Raw genomic sequence first — 16,593 nt, forward strand, 5'->3', positions numbered from 1 at the left:
TCCAATCGTTTTTACTACGTTACGAAGGACGACATAATTTCTAATTTACTCCCCATTACACTTACATCATTGCACAAAAATGATCATTATTATATGCTTAATCAAGTATTATTCATGATCTGTTCTAATTAAAACCACAAGCCTTGGCTAATAATACTATTATGACCCGAACTCCACCCATCCTTTTCTATCTGTTAATACAAACCCGGTCCATTGACTTCCATCCAATGTCGGATCTTTGGGCCATCAAGTTCGGCCCAACAATCACACCAATTACTGTAAAATATGAATATATATATATATATATATATATATATATATATATATATATATATATATATATATATATATATATATATATATATATATATATATATCCAAGACATCCACATAGCAACATTGACATGAGGATTCGAGAGTTCAAAAAATAATAATAATATTTTTGAGATTATAAATATCATATAATATATTTAATATAAAAAACATCACAATAAAATTATGGAAGATTAAGTATATCAAAATATATTTTCTTTAGAAATCAGGTAGCCCAGTTGAAACATTATCATCTTTAGGCTAATTGGGCTCTACATATATGGAGTGCTTTGATACTTTTCTTGGGTGGAAGCATAACATAAGAATATTTTACTCAATTAGGATGTATCAGATGCTTTGATTCTTATGTTCTGTGAAGACAGACATATTACATGAGAAGACATATTACATCACACACTCCAAGCTCTTTTTATATATATATATTTTCTTTGAAAATATTTTTTTTAATTATGATGCATATAACATTTCATTTCTTAAATCTTATTTTTGTCTTTTACTTTTTAAAAATAATAATTATTATTATTATAATAAATAAATTAGATATATATTTTTTTATAATGAAAAAGAATGAGTCAAACAATGACAGGTTCGGAGAGAGTTGGTTGGAAATGAATCATGTTATTATAGGTAGTTCACCGACTCCACCAAGTAGACACCAACAAAGCCATTCGACCAATCCCCAGAATCTAATAAAATTTTCTGGCAAGTTGAACAATCCAACCAAGTAAACAAATCTGAACATGCCTATCCATACAACACCAAAGACAAAACATTTTATTTTTTCTGATGACTAAGTTAGACAGGAGGAAGAACATTAGCCCACAACACCATTAGAACTGCATATCAAAGATTACAAACCACGACTATAAAGCAAAACATTCGACGCATCAAACATAGATACCTTCTAATTGACCAAACAACGCATCACCATTACCACATACCAGATGAACATAAGCAATAGCTACATCCCCTACCAATAAACTACGGCTGTCGTTGTACTACTATGACCTTTGGTTCTCCGATTCCCCACCTTCCTTTTGAAAAAATAGAGGAATATTGATGAACCGGAGAAGCCAACATGACACACTCCCATCTAAAGCTTTAGCCCCTTCAGACGCCACCATAATCCCTTCTTTTTCCCACCCCCCCCTTTCTTTTGTTTTGGGGGCCCCCAAAGTTGAAATTTTGTCGACAAATATCACTTTTTTTCCCACCAAACACCTTTTTTTTCTAAAAAGATCGCATCTTTTCATCCCTACACCCGTAATCGGCGCCGATTTGGCTTGCCGCCGCAGCGGATTACCATGCCAGAACGCGCGACGGAAGGGCCCTCGCGGCCTCCTCGCCCTTGACCACACCCTTCTTCAGGCAAAAAGAAGGAAGAGGGAGCGAACTGGGAGAAGGGGACGCGAAGAACGCCGGTCCCGCGTACGGCGACTCCAGAACGGCGAGCCCCCCTTTCCTCGGGAGGATCTCCGGCTCCGGCCCCAACCGATTCGTGGAGCAGAAGACCGAACCATCACCCTCTCGTACCAGATCGGCAGCCCGGGGGGCTCCCGGCTTCAACTCCTCGCCTCGCTTCAAGATCCGGACCCCCTCCATCACGAGGGCCCTCCGCGAGCGGGTCTCTCCTTCGGAGAGGGCACCATCCTTCCGCGGAGACGGCGATTTCCGACTGTCGAACGGCGGGTTGGCGCGGCTGGGTTTGGCCACCGCCTGGGGAGGCGGCGAGCGGGCAGGCTGGCCCAGGCCACGCCGGCCTGCCTTCGAAGGAGGAGGAGGAAGGTGGAAGGAAGTGGAAGGAGGGGAGGAGGAGGTGGGTGGCGACCGGGGGGGTTTCTTGCGGTGGGGTTTCGCCGGCGGCGGAGGTCGGGACCCGAAGGCATCGACGGAGAGGGGGTTCCTCAGACAATCGTGCGGTCGCAGCACCTCTGTGCCCATTAGGGTAAGATCACCTACCACAGAAAAACCTAAAGAAGAAGAGGACGTGAATTATTGGCGAGATAAAGGCGAACCCAACTCGGCATTTTATAGAGGGAGAGCGTTCCTATTTTGGACGCGGCCGCATTCATATTCCTATACGGACACGACGACCTGTGGATCAAACAAGGCACATCGGGTGCGTCCATCGTACACTGAACCGCTGCGATCGCCTTCTCTTAGAGATCGTACGGTAGAATTATTACCCGCACGCTACTCTATATGAGGACTTCCATAAGAGGAGTTTGCCGAATCTGACGCGTCAAGAAAACCACCATTGGACGCAATCATCGCACCCTGCCAATAAGGCCACCCTGCCAATAAGGCCACCCTGAACTTGGAAAAATTTACATCGAGCCCATCACCGGAGCTCTTTTGGTCGTGATTAATTTTCTTACCGTTGATTTGAAATCGGACGGTTGTGGAAAGCTTGTGGAACCTCTAGACGACGAGGGTATTGTTGCGAGATAACCACGGCAAGAGGGGTAGCGAATCGGGTACGGTCGACATGAGCTGGCGGATCGTTCGACCGACAGCCGTCGGGTCGGTTCCTCTCCGTGTGATATACTTTTCTACCCCTTTTCGAGAAACTCAACAGTCGACCGCGCGATGATTGGGCATGGACCCACAGGGGACAACTGCGAGGCCGAATAAGCATTTAGGTCATGAAGCGAGTACCCAATGCGCGTAACGTATACTTTTGATCTTCACACAACCACCGGGGTATTAAAATAGCACGACCTTTTCCTACCGCGTTGTACATTATTGACTGGCGTATACATTGATGTAACGTATGGAACACGGATCGCCCTTTGGAAAAGGCGTGGACGCTACGTGTCCAATTTTCAACATCGATATATAAAGTAATTAACTTTATTTATCAGAAAATTTATAAACCTAAAGGTACTTTGAACTAATCAGTTATCCTCTATGAAAACGTCTGTTGATGATTAATTATATATATTATTATTTCTCAATTCATTATCAGAAAGTTGGGAGACATGAGGAGTTGAGAAGAAAAAATTCAACAACATCTCAGAATTATTTACAAACTACACTAAAAGTTTATAGTCGTCGATCTTCTCTTTTTTATTTCAACATAGTATGATATTTTTTTTTTTCATAGAGCATCTTTGATTTATAAGATTTTAACATTTCTCGGTGATTCTTTTATTGTATGATTCAATGCATTTAAAATCGGAACAACGAATTAAATCGAACCAAATTAACAATAAAAATTAAAATAACACGTAAACAAAATATCATAATAGTCATAAAATATGCATGTTAAAAATTTTAATATTTTTATTCTTTTATATTTATAACAACTAAAAATATTATCGAATGTGTATTAAGTATATCTAAACAATAAGATATGGTTTAAAAACATTAAGATGTGATCATTTTCATTTTTATAAAAATAGTATAACAATAATAATCCTATGTTTTTAATTCAAAAATATAACCACAGAGTCTCATTACCGCAAAACCTCATTTTGCAGACTTTGAGTAAAACTAGATGTAATTTAATTAAGAATCGATAAGTTGTATTATTTTTTTTTGGAAACAGTACGACCGTCTCGTTTTTTATTTCTTCCACAAAAATATTTCGAATATACCTTTTTATTATAAAGACTTTCTTTAAATGTAAACAAAATTTCAGTGTATAATATGCACGTTTTTGTTGGTTTTAGAAAATAGTGATGAAGCTGACCTCGTAGAGATTGGACCTGAAAATTACTTTGCTGACTTTAAAAGGGTTTTGAATAGTGTCAAATTTTTCAAATATTTAGTTTTTGTATGATTATTTTTAAAATATAAATACCTGATATTCTGTTGATATATATTTTGTTTTTTATAAATTTTATTCTTGTGTAAAATTTTGAAAATTGTTTTTAGGTTTATATTTTTTATACAATTTATCAAATTATTTAATTAAAAAATATCAATTCGATTTTATCATAAAGATGCCGAACCTTTGCACAATGGCTCGGGTGTCAGCACAGCTCAGTCCAATCCCGAATACGTAAGATTGCCAACGTGGATGATTGGGTGGTGGAAGCGAGCGTCGGGTCAAGAGTTTGACACTCGTATCTCGAATATGATTTTCTCTTATGGCGAGTGGTTTGCTTCTTTGTAGCTGCTCTTGCACATATGCCGAGGTAAGAAGGGAGATTTTTCGACTCGACCCCTATGAAACTTAAGTATTGCGCGGATAAAGGGGTCAAATGTCTCGAGTGCTTCACCTAACGCCAATCAAGGGTTTGACTTTTATACCATGGTCGATCATACGTGATCGGTTAATAGCGGTCAACCCTTAGACGATAGCTTGTACCTCTTATGCGAGTGTCAACCAACTTGCACAGATCCACACCACATGACGCCATTCCGAGCTTTTTGAAGTAGCTTTATGCTATATGGCATTGTTTCGTATGGGCTCGAACAATGTGGGACAAGTGATAGTTTATCGCGAGTCTAAGGTGCCATGATAATGCGATGCACCATCTCAGTCTTAGGGATCCATGTAGGTGCTGATGTGGTTGTTGATTGTTGCCACCAGGGTGGCCTCAGAATATGCCCTATCACTAGCCATTTTTTTCTCATAATTTCGTCTTAAAAATAATCATATGATTTTAGATATATATATATATATATATATATAAATAAATATTACGTACTCTATGAAAACATAAAAAAATAAAACAAAAACGATTTACATCTTCAATCGTATTATACTAATACATAATTTAATATAAACATGCTTAGTTCTTGTTGCCATATTTGATGCATTTCAAAAAGCAACAATCTCTGTTGCAAACTTATAATGTATTTACAACATTTGGTATAATAAAATATGAAATTTCTAAGAGTCTATGCGATTTAAATGATCATACAAAAAATATATGTTTGGTGATAATGCATGGGACTTATAGAAAAATTTCGTTGATAAAATTTATACCTAAAATAATAATCAAATAGTAATATATGCTTACTGATTGAGGATTAAGAGTTTTACATCCGATAAATTTTGAGGATATTAATTTTCTTAAATCATAAAATATTTGAATATTGATGGTTAGATCTCGTGGGCCAATGCCAACGACACTACTTTGGGCCGAAGGCTCCAATTGGGCCACTTCTTATAGTAACCCACCCGTCAGCTTCCCTTCCCGCCAAAATCTCCCCCTTCCCGCCCAAATGCCCGTTCCTTAATTAAGAATCTCTGTCGTCTGAGGGAGAGAGACAGAGAGAGCGAGCGAGAGAGGGAGGGAAGAGAGAATCATGTCGGGGTGGGATGAAGGGGCGGTGTTCTACAGCGACCAGGCGCAGTTCCCCCGCGGCGGCGGAGACCCCGATCAGGGATCCATCACTCGCCACACCGCCCTCCGCAAGTTCAAGGAGTTCATACGCGGATTCAATGGCGAGAAGGGCGACTTCCCTTACCGGTAACCTCCCAATCCCTCCCCCTTACCCCTCGGATCCCAACCTCGTCGCTTGCATCCTCCCTAACGTGTGTCCCCGATCTCGAACTCGCAGCGAGAGCCTCGTCCATAGTCCCGACCACCTCACCGTGGCCATGGAGGATCTCGACGCCTTCGATGCCGTGCTCTCCGACAAGATCCGCAAGTTTCCAGCCGATTTCCTCCCCCTGGTATAACCCGCTTTCCCCGTGAATCCCCATTTCTCTTGAGTTCGTTCTTTAGGGTTTTGGATTCCATTTCCTGTTGTTTGCGTGATGAAATGGAGTCGCCTTTTGTTCTCTTCTCTGTCTACTAGTTCGAAACCGCAGCCTCAGAGGTGCTTGCGAGCCTGAGATCAAAGGTTGCAGGCGAGACAGGGGAGATGGAGGAGCCCATCACAGGAGAGGTGCAAGTCTTTCTATCTTCCAAAGAGAGTTCGGTCTCCATGAGATCTGTCGGGGTTGGTTTCGTTCTTATTGTCTCGAATTCTCATCTGCCTTCTTGACTTCTCCCAATTATCTTTTATGAACAATTGGTATTGGTTTAAATGTGGATTTTAGGCTGAGTACATGTCCAGGCTTGTTAAGATATCTGGGATTGCGATCGCTGCTTCCAGAGTCAAGGCCAAGGCCACATACGTAACTCTGATGTGCAAGAATTGCAAGAGCATAAAGACTGTGCCTTGTCGACCAGGGCTTGGAGGTGCCATCGTTCCCCGGTCATGTGACCATGTGCCTCAGGTGCCCAATCATCAAAACATTTCCTTCTACTCCTTGTTTCATGTTTTTCTCATTTGCACTCGAATTGTTTTTTTTTTTTTTTGATGGATTTTCTTTTGCTCAGGCTGGTGAAGAGCCTTGCCCTTTGGATCCTTGGATAGTCGCACCAGATAAGAGCAAGTATGTTGACCTGCAGACCCTCAAACTGCAGGAGAATCCAGAGGTCAGGAATTCTCTTCCAGTTAGCAAGTTCATGTAGTACCGATCATCATGTTGGTTCTTTGAGGATAGGCAACTTCCGCTTTTGTTTGAGAGTTTGTTTCATTTGCAATGTTTTTATTGTCTTCAAGGATGTCCCAACTGGAGAGCTGCCAAGAAATACACTTGTATCCATAGATCGGCACCTGGTTCAGACTATTGTGCCTGGTACAAGGCTGACAGTTATGGGCATCTATAGCATCTATCAAGCATCTGCAGCGTGAGGAAGAAGTGGATTCAGTCAATTCTTACTCTAGTACCTTCCTTTTTCATTTCTCAGTTCTAGATCATTGACTCTTTAGTGCTTCCAGTCAGAAAGGCGCGGTTGGAGTTAAACAACCTTATATTAGAGTTGTTGGATTGGAACAAACCCGTGAAACAAATTCCTCTGGTCCATCAACCTTTACCTTAGATGAGGTAACTCCAGTAAAATATGCTTCTGCAATTGCTTTCTGTTGATTGAAAATTAATAATCAATTTTTTCTCAATTAGGAATTAGAATTCAAAGAGTTTGCTCAAAGGCCTGATGCATATGCTAAGTTATGTTCAATGATTGGACCTTCAATCTATGGCCATGCTGATGTAAAGAAAGCTCTGGCTTGTTTGTTATTTGGGGGTTCAAAGAAGGTACAACAGTGCAACTTATCATCCTATAAGCAAATGAAATAAGATCTCAAAGGTATCTAGATATTCTTTTTGCCAAATAATGCAGAGGCTACCAGATGGCGTACGGTTAAGGGGAGATATCCATGTCTTGCTACTGGGTGATCCATCAACAGCAAAATCACAGGTTGACATTCTGGATAGTAGATGCAACTTAGCTTTTGACAACAGTATGTTCTGAATTCGTATAGTCACTCCTGATTAGATGCTATGCATAATTTTGATGAGAAGAACAAGGTGGTCATTCAGATAATTAAGGCATGTGCATACAAACTTATCATGTATCAGTCATCGAACAATTTGTTTACCATAAGCTAGCATCTTTATGTGCATCATCAAAACTCGAGTCTAACTTGATTTTTTCTCAAATAATTTCTTCAACAAGATCTTAATATTTTCATTATTAGGCTGTCCATAGTAGAATTTATTATGTCACCAATAATTAGCTTCTATTCACCATAGTTTGAAGAATTAGCCCAAGGTGGTCTTTCAAGGAATCATGACATCATTATAAATTTATCATACATAAATTTTTGACGAGTTATTTAGCATGAGCTATCATGTTTATGTGCAGCATATGCTTTATACTATACGGGAAGCATTTGAGGTTTTATTTTTTGAAAATGTGTATATTGACTTGATTTATTATTAAATGGACTCTTCAAGATGTCAAAAAATGAGTCAAGTCTTTTTATACAACTACACAAAGAAGCCATAATGCCTTAACCATTTGGGTTTGTCTTTGGATGTTTTACCACCATTAAGCTTTGTGCGAAGCGATACCCCTAGTTAAATAAAGAGCATTGAAATTCGTGTTTATAGTTATTGGTAAAACTAGTAATAGGCTTTACCTTTTTGTGAACTTGTTTGGAAATTTTATTGATCCTATGGCCTTATCAATGCTGATGTGAATATTTGCTGTTTTAACACCATAATTAGATCACTGCAGCCATCGAAAACAGTTAAAGATGTAAACATCATAAAAACGAAGAGTCCTTTTCTTCTTGTTGATTAAAATTTTCTAAACTATTACAGATATCCAGTTCCTCTGGATTTGCAGTTATTACAAGTTCTCTTTTAGTATACCAGATATACCTTGCTTTTAATGAATTTTCATGTTTGCTAGTTTCTCAAGTTTGTCGAGAAAACAGCTCCAGTGGCTGTTTATACTTCAGGAAAAGGTTCGTCTGCTGCTGGTCTAACTGCATCCGTGATTCGTGACAGTAGCTCAGTAAGTCTACAGGCTCTAATATTAATGCATTACTTGATCTCTAAATTGGTTTTAGTTTTCTGGGCATAGTTAGTATGGAACTAAGAACTTGCAATTACAATAGTTGTCCTAACTAAAAGTTGAATGCAATGCTTTCAGCGTGAATTTTATCTTGAAGGAGGTGCCATGGTTTTGGCTGATGGTGGAGTAGTTTGTATTGATGAATTTGACAAAATGAGGCCTGAAGATAGGTAAAATATATTACAAGCTCAATTCAGGTTACATTTTTATTTTGATGCCGTGCTTCATTTTTCTTGATTCTGTTTTCAGAACTTTGTTCTGATATAGAACTGAGCATTCCTTTTCTTCAGAGTTGCTATTCATGAAGCCATGGAGCAGCAAACTATTTCTATTGCCAAAGCAGGAATTACAACAGTACTCAACTCAAGAACATCGGTACTTGCAGCTGCTAATCCTCCATCTGGGCGCTATGATGATCTTAAGGTGTGTTAGTTGGTTTCTATAATATTTTTTTAATTAGTTTATTGTACATGGCTTCACACATCTTTTGTTTACAAGTTCTACCTTCTTGCAGACTGCACAGGATAACATTGATTTGCAGACGACCATCCTATCCAGATTTGACCTGATCTTCATTGTGAAAGATATCAGAGAATACGATCAAGACAAGGTTCACATTGATTTGAAGTTGTGCTCAATTTGCTTATCAAATTTTACTCCTGACACTAATTCCTTTTGGCAGAAAATTGCTAGTCATATTATTAAAGTTCATGCTAGTGGTGCTGCGGCCTCCAAAAGCACCAATGCTACTGAGGGAGAAAATTGGCTGAAAAGGTATGTATGCTATTTCTGTGATTATCGTGGATGGGAAGTTACATTTGCTTAATATTCTGATTGTTCTCCAGAAATATGAAAAGATATATGCTAACTTAAGATTTATAAAAGGTACATTGAGTACTGCCGGGTCACATGTCATCCACAGCTATCAGAAAAGGCCGCTGAAATGTTGCAAAACAAGTATGTAGAGATCAGGCAGGTATGGTATAGTTAATTCAAGATCATGATGCACTTGCTGTCTGGAACTGGATCATTCTGCAGGTTTGAATTACCTTATACTAGTAGTTACATGTGACTTTGTAGAGAATGAGGCAGCAGGCCAATGAGACTGGAAAAGCTGCTGCAGTTCCAATTACTGTCAGGCAGCTTGAGGCAATAATACGTTTGAGCGAATCTCTAGCTAAGATGAGATTGTAAGTATCATTCATGTGTATATATATATATATATATATATATATATATATATATATATATATATATATTTTTTTTTTTTTTTTTTGTGTTATTAGTTAAGGTGAAAGTATATGTTTGTGTTATATGTAATATCATTCATGAATTCAGGACTTCTGTTGCTACCCAAGAGCATGTGGAAGAGGCATTCAGGTTGTTCAATGTTTCCACAATGGATGCTGCTCGTTCTGGAATAAATGAGCATTTGAATTTAACTCCTGAGATTGCAAACGAAATCAAGGTATAAAACAGGCCTGTTTGCTTCTAGTTTCTATCAAATTTATTGGATCTCTTAAATAACACTTTCAACCCCATGAATAGCAAGCCGAGGCACAAATAAAAAGAAGAATGGGCATCGGAAGCCACATATCAGAAAGGCGTCTCATAGATGAGCTTGCGAGAATGGGCATGAACGAGTCCATAGTAAGGAACTCAATTTGCATGCAAATCTTTTGTAAATTCCTTGAGTTACTCAACTCCACCTAATATCTGCTAAATATTTCAGGTGAGGAGAGCTCTCTTAATTATGCATCAAAGAGATGAGGTGGAGTATAAGAGGGAACGTCATGTTATTGTGCGCAAAGCTTGATCTAAAAGTTTTTACTAGCTAATATCATCAAAGAGATGAGATGTAGATGCTTTTTTGTTGAATTCAAATGTTTGCTATAATTTCATCTTGAATGTGACAAATATTCAACTTTTCGGTTGTGGGCATGATGGAGCTTACTCTGTTGATCACAAACATTGATCATTATTTTATAGGACTACTAAAAATATAAATTGTTTTCCATCTGCAAGCTCGGAATGAGATATGTATTTGTGTAGGATAAGTATAAAAGAAGTGTGTTGCTGCAAACAAATGGGTGGGTTATTTTTGGAGAAATAGACAAGCCTCTTCAATCAGATGCAATTTGGATTGTTGCCAACTGCACCTGTATGTATGTTTCTAGGATGGCTTTGCAGGGGAAATTGAGGCCTTTTACCAAAAGATCTCAACTCATTCTTCCTCGAGTGTGTTTCATTGTTTTGAAATTTCTTCTATTCTGGCTCGAGTGAGAAACTTTCATTGGGGGGTGTTCATTTATTTATACAAACATATTCCAGTTTTACGATATTATTTATGCATTCCTGATGATTACCTTTTCTCTTGTGGCCTTTATGCTTTGGTCCAAAGAGTGAGTGTGTATGTGCAAAGTTGGAGAGGCAATAAAGCAGCAAGAAAGAGAGCAAAATTTCATCTTCTACTCCAATGTACTAAAATAAACAGCCTACACATCCTTGCGCGGATTCCGGCGATCTCTCCACCGTTTGCATAAGCTATATCGAGTTACCAAAACCCTTCCTTGAGAAGATAGACCACAACCACCATCCTTCATGACTCGAACAACATCCGGCTATCCGGCGGCAGCTCCTCACAGAGTGTAATGCTGCGGCATGCCCTCGATGTCCAGTCCCTTAAGCTTCACCACGGACTCGACATGCCCCTTGAGCGTGTGCAGCTCCCGAAGCCTGCACCAAAAACATCGCCCTTTGTAAATCTCTATGTTCTTAATCGAACAAATACCTCTCTTCTCTATCGGTGTAGAATTCTAGCATATCTTGGAGTGTGTGACCTCACCTTGCAACCTCGGCTCGCCTCTTGGCCTGCTCCGCGATCTCAGACAACTCCCTGTAGTTGTTGTTGTCGTCGAACAGGCCCGAGGTGTCTGGGGGCAGCTGTAGGCCATGCAGGGTGCGCTGAGCCAGCGCCCACTGTGCCTCTCTCTCACCCTTCCCGTAATCCTTCTTCGAGGTGAAGGCCGTCTGCATTGTTACGAGTAGCCATTAGACATCAATCGTCGGCAGTTCCGGAGAAGAGAAGAGACGGTTAACCTTGTTCTGGAGAAAGTTGTCCCAGGCTCTTCCACTCAGAGCGTAGCGAATGATGAACTTGAGAACGTCGAGAGGGAAGTAGGTGATGAGGCTGTAGAGCCAAATGACCCCAGCCCACCCCCATCCGATGCCCTGGATCCTGGCAAACCCCCACGAGGCATACACCGCGATGACAGTAGCCACCTACAAGGGGATGGATGCCCATCGATGAGAGACTCTAGGAGTAATTCTGCGTGCGTGGAGGATGCGAAGCTCACCAACTGGGCAGCGATGAAGGCAAAGACTAGCAAGAGACCGGGGCGCTCCACGAAGGACCAACTCCTCGACCGGGTGACGAAGATGAGTGCTTGACTGATGATGCTCACTTGCAGATACAGCGCTGCGGTCATCTCATCACTGTGGTCCTTGATTGACCTCACACCGAACGCTTCCTGCACCGTTAAAGGTGGAGATCATCAACGGGTTCTCTGCTTTTGCCTGCCTATCCATTTAATTTCCTTTTGGTTTAGTTACTCACGGAGAAGAAATCGGTGTCGTGAGCAACGTAGAAGAAGACCACGGTCATGATTGCAAGGTAAGCACCGAGAACGATGCCGGTGGCGAAGATCTCCCGGAGCTTCCATGAGTCGGGCAGAGGGGAGGCCTTGACTCGGTCCTTGGAGATGGTCATGATGGTGCCATCGTTGAGGATGGCGATGACGAGGACCATGAAGGGGGAGAAGTCGAAGCGCCAGATGAGGGCGACGAGCATGAAGCCGAGCACGATGCGGATGGTGATGGAGACGGCGTAGATGGTGTAGTTCTTCATCCGCTGGAAGATGGCGCGGCTCGTCAGCACTGCGCTCACGATCACACTCAGACCGGGCTCCGTGAGCACGATGTCCGAAGCACTGCGTGCGGCGTCCGTCGCGTCTGCCACTGCGATGCCGATGTCCGCCTTCTTCAGAGCTGGTGCGTCGTTGACGCCGTCCCCTGTCATGCCACAGATGTGCTTCTTCTCCTGTAGCCTCCTCACTATCTCGTACTTGTGCTCTGTAGGAACGTCTCACCATTAATCCATCGGAGATCAGATAGATCCTCCACACAATGCAGTGGGGAGGTACTATTATTCTTACCGGGGAAGACTCCGGCAAAGCCATCAGCCTTCTCGATGAGGTCATCGATGGGGAGGCCGGTGGTGTCATCGTTCTTCTCGCCGAGGAGGGTGGAGGACGGATACATGTTGGTGCCCATGCCGAGCCTACGCCCTGTCTCTTTGGCAATGGCAAGCTGGTCGCCCGTGATCATCTTGACATTGACACCCAGGTTGAGCGCACGGCGGATGGTCTCGGCACTGTCATGCCTCGGGGGATCGAAGAGGGGCAACAGACCCATGAATTGCCATGGAGCGCCGGCACTCTCCTTGCTCGCCTCGGGCACCTCCTGCCTTGCCACACCCAGAGCGCGGAGGCCGCGGTCGGCGAACTTGCCGATCATGGCATGGACCTTCTTCCGGGCGTCCTCTTTCATGTTGCAGAGGTCAATGATCTGATGTATGCGTGAGATAGAAGCGAATTCATGATGGTGCTAAGAGTTCATATAATGAATACATTCCAGAAGATCGAACCCGTTTACCTGCTCAGGAGCGCCTTTGCTCGCGCGATGCCATTTGCCTTTCGAATCGACGTATGTGATGGCAGTGCGCTTCTCTACTGGATTGAAGGGCAGAAAGTGGAGTTCCTGGATTCCAGCTCGTGCCTGTGAAAGATCATGGATGTGATCGAATCAGATAAAAAGGAAGCATTCTATCGCTCGTTACTATGTAACATGAACCCCTTCCTACCTCCTTGGGGTCGGCCAGCATCCCGACAATGCAGGCATCAATGGCGTCCTGGTTCTCAACCCTGGAGGCCCTTGCAGCGTACAGGACTACCGTATCCTTATCCATGTCCTTCACGAACACCTGTAGCAAAACCGATAGAAGATCATGCTAATTCGCTCTGGATCACGTCAAGAATTAATTGAGGTCGGAGATGTAGGCGTCACCTCGATCAGGCTCTTGTCGACGGTGAGCTTGTTGAGGGTAAGGGTACCAGTCTTATCACTGCAAAGCACGTCCATGCCGGCCATCTCCTCGATGGCAGTCATCCTCTTGGTAATTGCCCCTTGCTCTGACAGACGGTGGGACCCGATGGCCATCGTCACCGACAGCACAGTGGGCATGGCGATGGGAATTCCGCCGATGAGCAGCACCAGGAGGTTGTCGATGCCGTCCCTGTATCGCCGGTGCTGGATCGGGTACATGACGATGATCTCGACGAGCATGCCGAAGGCGATCGAGCAGATGCAGAAGTTTCCAATGGCGGTGAGCACCTTCTGGAAGTGGCCTACGTTGTTGGTGCTGTCGACGAGGTGGGCGGCCTTTCCAAAGAAGGTGTGGACGCCGGTGGCGATGACGACGGCCTCGATCTCTCCTTGCTTGCATGTGGAACCGGAGAAGATCTCATCGCCTGGGTTCTTGGTCACAGGGAGGGACTCGCCGGTGAGCGCCGACTGGTCGATCTTGAGCGGGTCACCCTCGAGGAGGCGGGCGTCGGCAGGGATGATATCACCCAGCTTGATGCTGATGATGTCACCGGGGACGAGGATCGCAGCCTCCTGCTCCGACCACTTCCCATCCCTCAGCACCTGCCACCGATCAACCGACCCGTTAAGTCGACCCAATCCGCAATAGACGCAGGAACTCATGGAACCGCGGTGGAAGACCTTAGTCTTAGGGGCGAGGCCAGCCATGAGGGCGGCGGCGGCATTGCCTGCGTTGTTCTCCTCGATGAAGCTGATGGTGGAGTTTATGATGAGGAGAACGACGATTCCGACGAAGTCCTGCCAGTCCGGTGGCTCACCCTGTTTGCATGAATGCATGCATGCATGCAAATGATTACTGCTTCTTCCGAAAACCTTCTCTCAGCAATCATGGAGATATATGTAAGACACACAAGACACAGAATCGTTACCCCTCCGTTAGCCAAGACGATTGCCATGATGGCAGCGATCTCCATGACCCACGACAGCGGATTCCACATGAATCCTAAGAACTTGAGGAACTTGCTCTCCTGTCATCATTTCAAGAACAGGGGACGTATGGATAAGCTGCAAGGTGAAAGAAGATGAAAGGTGAAGTTTGTAGCAGTAGTATCCATGCACCGACCGTCTTCTCCTCGAGCTTGTTGGGGCCAAAGATCTGCAGTCGGTCCTCGCCCGCCTCGGCGGTGAGCCCTTCCTGGCTACATTTCAGATGCTCAAAGACCTCGCTCACGGGAACCTTCTCCTGAAAGGAAGCGAAGAGGAAGCAAGTAAGTCTACCAGGTGAAGAAGCGATGTCATGGCAACTGGAAAAGATAAGAAGCTAAAAGAGTCGGAGAAATATCTGACAAGATCGACGGTCTCGTTCTTGATGTCCTCCAGCGACACGGACTTGGTGCCGACTCCATTGTAACCGGTGGCCATCCTCCTAGAAGAAGGATGTGAGGCTGGTAGGGTGCAAGGAGGAGGGAGAGAAGAACAGGGTCTTCTTCCTCTTCTCTCCTTTCTCGGACCTCCTCCTTTTGATGTACTTGTTTCGATGGGAACTCCGAAACCCGCCAATTTATAGTAGAGGAGGCGGGAAAGAGAAGTGGTCGGGGGGAGAAGACGAGGGCCGGAATTCGGGGGTCGCCTCTGAGGAGAGCAAAGCCCGGTTCGCGAGCGCGGGGGTCCGGCAGAACCGGTCCTGCCATCGACGTGGTGGGATGGCAAAAGAGACTAATTTGAAGTAAGCATTAACGCTTCCAACTCAGCTACTATCATTCGCGCACGCAAAGCCTCAACCCATCAAACTCGAACAGGAGATGAAGCGGCTGAGGCCGGAATGTTCAGATCGAGCCAGGAAATACGAATCGATTATGAATCAAATCGATTCGATCGATTATAACAAAATCAAGTTTAATCTAAAAGATATTAAATTTACTATCATAAAACTTTAATCGATTCAAACCGACTCAAATGTTCAAATTTATAAATAATATAAACTTAATTTTATAAATATTATTGATTCTAATTGATATATATATATATATATATATATATATATATATATATATATATATATATTACTTTAAAATTTAATATGTTGGCATCAATTTAACTCATCATAATGCGAGAGGTAGAATCAAATACACATACTTGGAGCTTCTTTTGGTTTATTCACTCTTAAATCTCCACACTAAGACTAATTATAGATATAATAATAAAGTTAACCTTTGAAAGTGATAATGGGTAGTCCCAATATAACAGATATTTGAGTATGATGAGAAGACTCACTAGAAATTTTTTTAATTTATTTTATGGAAAATCCCTCACCTTATTAATTTACGGAAAATGCATGATGTGATATAGAGAAAAACTCATTAAAAAAAATGGTTATTAAAACACAAATATTAAGTTTTCTTCTACTGATTCTCAAGAACAATTACTATTCTGCATATATGACTTGGAGTAAGTAAAAATAGATTAACTATCTGAAACATTAATCCGAAACATCGACAAGAAATATCTTCTTCTTCTTCTTTTGAACTTATTGGAAAGGAAGACACAAGATCTAAGCTTTTTCTTGATCTTGATGAGTCATGGTTCAAACAATTTGGAACCATGACTTCATATTATTAGTCAACTCCTGTGTTGATCATGTTGAATTCCATGTTTTGAATTGAACCAAGACCCATAAATTCAACTGGAAAGACTTTGCTGGAGATTTCCTCTTTGACATCCTTTA

The 16,593-nt window shown here is 42.4% G+C and overlaps 3 protein-coding genes across 4 annotated transcripts; 1 reads left to right on the top strand and 2 right to left on the bottom strand.

The window, feature by feature from the left end:
- Positions 1 to 1,084: 1,084 nt before the first annotated feature.
- LOC103969668 (vegetative cell wall protein gp1-like) lies at positions 1,085 to 2,342 on the bottom strand. Its single transcript, XM_009383286.3, has one exon. It carries the CDS (start codon positions 2,272 to 2,274, stop codon positions 1,633 to 1,635), a length of 642 nt encoding a protein of 213 aa, XP_009381561.1. The 5' UTR covers positions 2,275 to 2,342; the 3' UTR covers positions 1,085 to 1,632.
- A 3,222-nt stretch (positions 2,343 to 5,564) lies between these two features.
- Positions 5,565 to 10,688, top strand: LOC135624158 (DNA replication licensing factor MCM5). 2 transcript variants are annotated; one of them, XM_065127564.1, is made up of 19 exons: positions 5,565 to 5,759; positions 5,851 to 5,965; positions 6,091 to 6,234; positions 6,335 to 6,514; positions 6,618 to 6,716; positions 6,844 to 6,971; positions 7,063 to 7,168; positions 7,244 to 7,378; positions 7,464 to 7,541; positions 8,541 to 8,645; positions 8,784 to 8,875; positions 8,996 to 9,128; positions 9,220 to 9,315; positions 9,388 to 9,479; positions 9,591 to 9,681; positions 9,786 to 9,895; positions 10,044 to 10,173; positions 10,254 to 10,355; positions 10,438 to 10,688. In XM_065127564.1, the coding sequence occupies exons 1-19, from the start codon at positions 5,596 to 5,598 to the stop codon at positions 10,519 to 10,521; spliced, it is 2,184 nt and encodes a 727-aa protein (XP_064983636.1). In that variant the 5' UTR covers positions 5,565 to 5,595; the 3' UTR covers positions 10,522 to 10,688. The 2 variants fall into 2 exon arrangements, with proteins under 2 accessions (XP_064983636.1, XP_064983635.1); XM_065127563.1 differs by having other exon boundaries at positions 7,054 to 7,168; positions 10,438 to 10,673.
- A 453-nt stretch (positions 10,689 to 11,141) lies between these two features.
- On the bottom strand, positions 11,142 to 15,392 carry LOC103969671 (plasma membrane ATPase 4-like). Its single transcript, XM_018819220.2, has 13 exons — positions 15,216 to 15,392; positions 14,992 to 15,111; positions 14,798 to 14,896; positions 14,550 to 14,687; positions 13,830 to 14,471; positions 13,627 to 13,746; positions 13,419 to 13,541; positions 12,920 to 13,331; positions 12,322 to 12,836; positions 12,062 to 12,235; positions 11,805 to 11,987; positions 11,551 to 11,735; positions 11,142 to 11,441 (listed from the first exon to the last, which is right to left on the bottom strand). Exons 1-13 carry the CDS (start codon positions 15,288 to 15,290, stop codon positions 11,345 to 11,347), a joined length of 2,883 nt encoding a protein of 960 aa, XP_018674765.2. The 5' UTR covers positions 15,291 to 15,392; the 3' UTR covers positions 11,142 to 11,344.
- Between the last annotated feature and the right edge of the window lie 1,201 nt (positions 15,393 to 16,593).

The sequence above is a fragment of the Musa acuminata genome, chromosome BXJ2-10 (genome assembly GCF_036884655.1).
Source record: "Musa acuminata AAA Group cultivar baxijiao chromosome BXJ2-10, Cavendish_Baxijiao_AAA, whole genome shotgun sequence".
NCBI classification, from domain to species: Eukaryota; Viridiplantae; Streptophyta; class Magnoliopsida; order Zingiberales; family Musaceae; genus Musa; species Musa acuminata.

What these genes read in the sequence shown, in the direction of transcription:
- LOC103969671 (XM_018819220.2), bottom strand. Translation starts at nt 15,290, where the DNA reads ATGGCCACCGGTTACAATGGAGTCGGCACCAAGTCCGTGTCGCTGGAG. An exon ending in TCGTCTTGGCTAACGGAGGG is followed by an intron (nt 14,688 to 14,797) that starts GTAACGATTCTG and finishes TCATGCAAACAG; the next exon opens with GGTGAGCCACCGGACTGGCA. An exon ending in CCTTCATCGCTGCCCAGTTG is followed by an intron (nt 11,988 to 12,061) that starts GTGAGCTTCGCA and finishes ATCCCCTTGTAG; the next exon opens with GTGGCTACTGTCATCGCGGT.
- LOC135624158 (XM_065127563.1), top strand. Translation starts at nt 5,596, where the DNA reads ATGTCGGGGTGGGATGAAGGGGCGGTGTTCTACAGCGACCAGGCGCAG. An exon ending in AACTGCAGGAGAATCCAGAG is followed by an intron (nt 6,717 to 6,843) that starts GTCAGGAATTCT and finishes ATTGTCTTCAAG; the next exon opens with GATGTCCCAACTGGAGAGCT. An exon ending in TATTTGGGGGTTCAAAGAAG is followed by an intron (nt 7,379 to 7,463) that starts GTACAACAGTGC and finishes CAAATAATGCAG; the next exon opens with AGGCTACCAGATGGCGTACG.
- LOC103969668 (XM_009383286.3), bottom strand. Translation starts at nt 2,274, where the DNA reads ATGGGCACAGAGGTGCTGCGACCGCACGATTGTCTGAGGAACCCCCTC.